The sequence below is a fragment of the Cervus canadensis genome, chromosome 4 (genome assembly GCF_019320065.1).
Source record: "Cervus canadensis isolate Bull #8, Minnesota chromosome 4, ASM1932006v1, whole genome shotgun sequence".
NCBI lineage: Eukaryota > Metazoa > Chordata > Mammalia > Artiodactyla > Cervidae > Cervus > Cervus canadensis.
In genome coordinates, this window is record NC_057389.1 from 67,836,116 (window position 1) to 67,838,225 (window position 2,110).

The 2,110-nt window shown below is 46.4% G+C and overlaps 1 protein-coding gene across 1 annotated transcript; it reads left to right on the forward strand.

Moving 5' to 3' along the window:
• Positions 1 to 214: 214 nt before the first annotated feature.
• On the forward strand, positions 215 to 1,165 carry LOC122439998 (olfactory receptor 56-like). The gene has a single exon (XM_043465692.1). It carries the CDS (start codon positions 215 to 217, stop codon positions 1,163 to 1,165), a length of 951 nt encoding a protein of 316 aa, XP_043321627.1.
• The last annotated feature ends 945 nt before the right edge of the window (positions 1,166 to 2,110 follow it).

Here is a 2,110-nt window from a genome sequence, read left to right on the forward strand (position 1 = left end):
GAAAGATTTAAAAGTAAAAGCAACAGAAGTATTCTGCATTTTTGTTAGGATATTTTTTCTTAAAGAAACCATACCTTTTATTCTAAATCAAATAACATGTAAAGAGGGCAACATATTGGGAAAATTTGCAATGATCTCAATATTATGGCACTGAATACAAACCTCCTGCTTCCAGATCCCAGTCCTCTCTCTGGCACTTCCCTCTGAAGGAACAATGGCCTTGTTGGGAAACCAGACTCTCATCTCCCACTTCATCCTCCTGGGCCTCTTCAACGACACACCACTGCACCTCCTCCTCTTCTCTGTCATCATGGTCATGTTTCTGGTGGCCCTCTCTGGCAACGGGCTCATGATCCTCCTCATCAACACTGACTCCCGTCTACACAGCCCCATGTACTTCTTCCTCAGCTGGCTGTCACTCATGGACCTCATGCTTATCTCCACCATTGTACCACGGATGGCCATTGACTATCTCCTGGGCCATGGTTCCATCTCCTTCACAGGCTGTGGGCTCCAGATCCTGTTCTTCCTCACCCTCCTGGGGGATGAGTGCTTCCTGCTGGCTTTCATGGCCTATGATCGCTATGTGGCCATCAGCAACCCACTGAGGTACTCAGTGATCATGAGCCGCCGTGTCTGCTGGCTCATGGTGGCAGGATCTTGGCTCTTTGGCCTGGTGGATGGGCTGATCCAGGCTATCTTTACACTACGATTCCCTTACTGTGGCTCCCAAGAGATTGACCACTTCTTCTGTGAGGTCCCTGCAGTGCTCAAGCTGGCCTGTGCTGACACCTCCCTCTATGAGACTATGATCTATGTGTGCTGTGTCCTCATGCTGCTCCTGCCCTTCTCTGTCATCTCTGCCTCATATCTGAGGATCCTGATAACTGTGCTCCACATGCCCTCTGCTGAAGGTCGGCAGAAGGCCTTTGCTACCTGTTCCTCTCACATGGCAGTTGTGTCTCTCTTCTATGGGGCTGCCACGATCACCTACATGCGACCTCAGGCCTACCATTCCTCCAAGCAGGACAAGGTGGTCTCTGCCTTCTATACCATGATTACCCCTATGCTCAACCCACTCATCTACAGCCTGAGGAACAAGGAAGTGGCTGGTGCTCTCAAGAAACTCCTGGGGAGGTGTTCTTGTGGTGTTGGGCAGAACTAGGTTGATTTTGGCACCTGGAAATATGCTCCGGGGCCAGGAAAGCTGGCCTAACCAACTGTCCTTTCATTGGAAGAGATATGAATGTGCCATACTAAAAATAAAAGTCATTCTCTGATTAAGGATAGTCAAATTAAGGTTAGCCAACTCAATCTATCATGTTCACGAAGATTGTGGCAATTTGGACAAAAAGTTGGGCTGACAGAGTTACAAGAATAGAAGACACACATCCTTCATTCCATGGTTGTTGAAAGAGTTGACAGGTGGAAGCTTTCAGCTATGTTCTTCTCAAGGAATTGCCCATAGCTGAGAAGAGACATCTTGCCCTAGGCCTTGCTTCTTCTTGGGATAATGGAGGATGCCTGGAGAGGTCAATGGAGTATTACAAAGGCTTGGCTACCTTGCCTCAGTTTGACTCTGAGGGTCCCTCCAGCTCCAGAGCTCCCCAAAGCTCCCCAATTCCAGAGCACTACACATAAGCATCACGGACCACTTATCTCTGTATCCAGTTTTGCTTCCTTAGCTAACTTCCCATTTTATAGGTCTTCATACTGAAAAGAGTCTCCAATAAAGTTTCTGCATGCAAAGTCTATCTCACTTTGCTTCTGGGAAACTTGATTTGTGACACATTTAAACTCAGCAATGACAGTAACTTAGAGTTTGCTAAATAGGTCACTTGCTTCTTGGAAGAAAAGCTATGACAAACTTAGACAGTGTGTTAAAAATCAGAGACATCACTTTGCTGACAAAGGTCCATATATTCAAAGCTATGGTTTCTCCAGTAATCATGTACAAATGAGAAAGTAGGACCATAAAGAAGGATGAAAGCCGAAGAATTGGTGCTTTCTAACTGTGATGCTAGGGAAGACTCTTGAGTGTCACTTGGACAATAAGGGTATCAAACCAGTCAGTCCTAAAGGAAATCAACCCTAATATTCATTGAAAGGG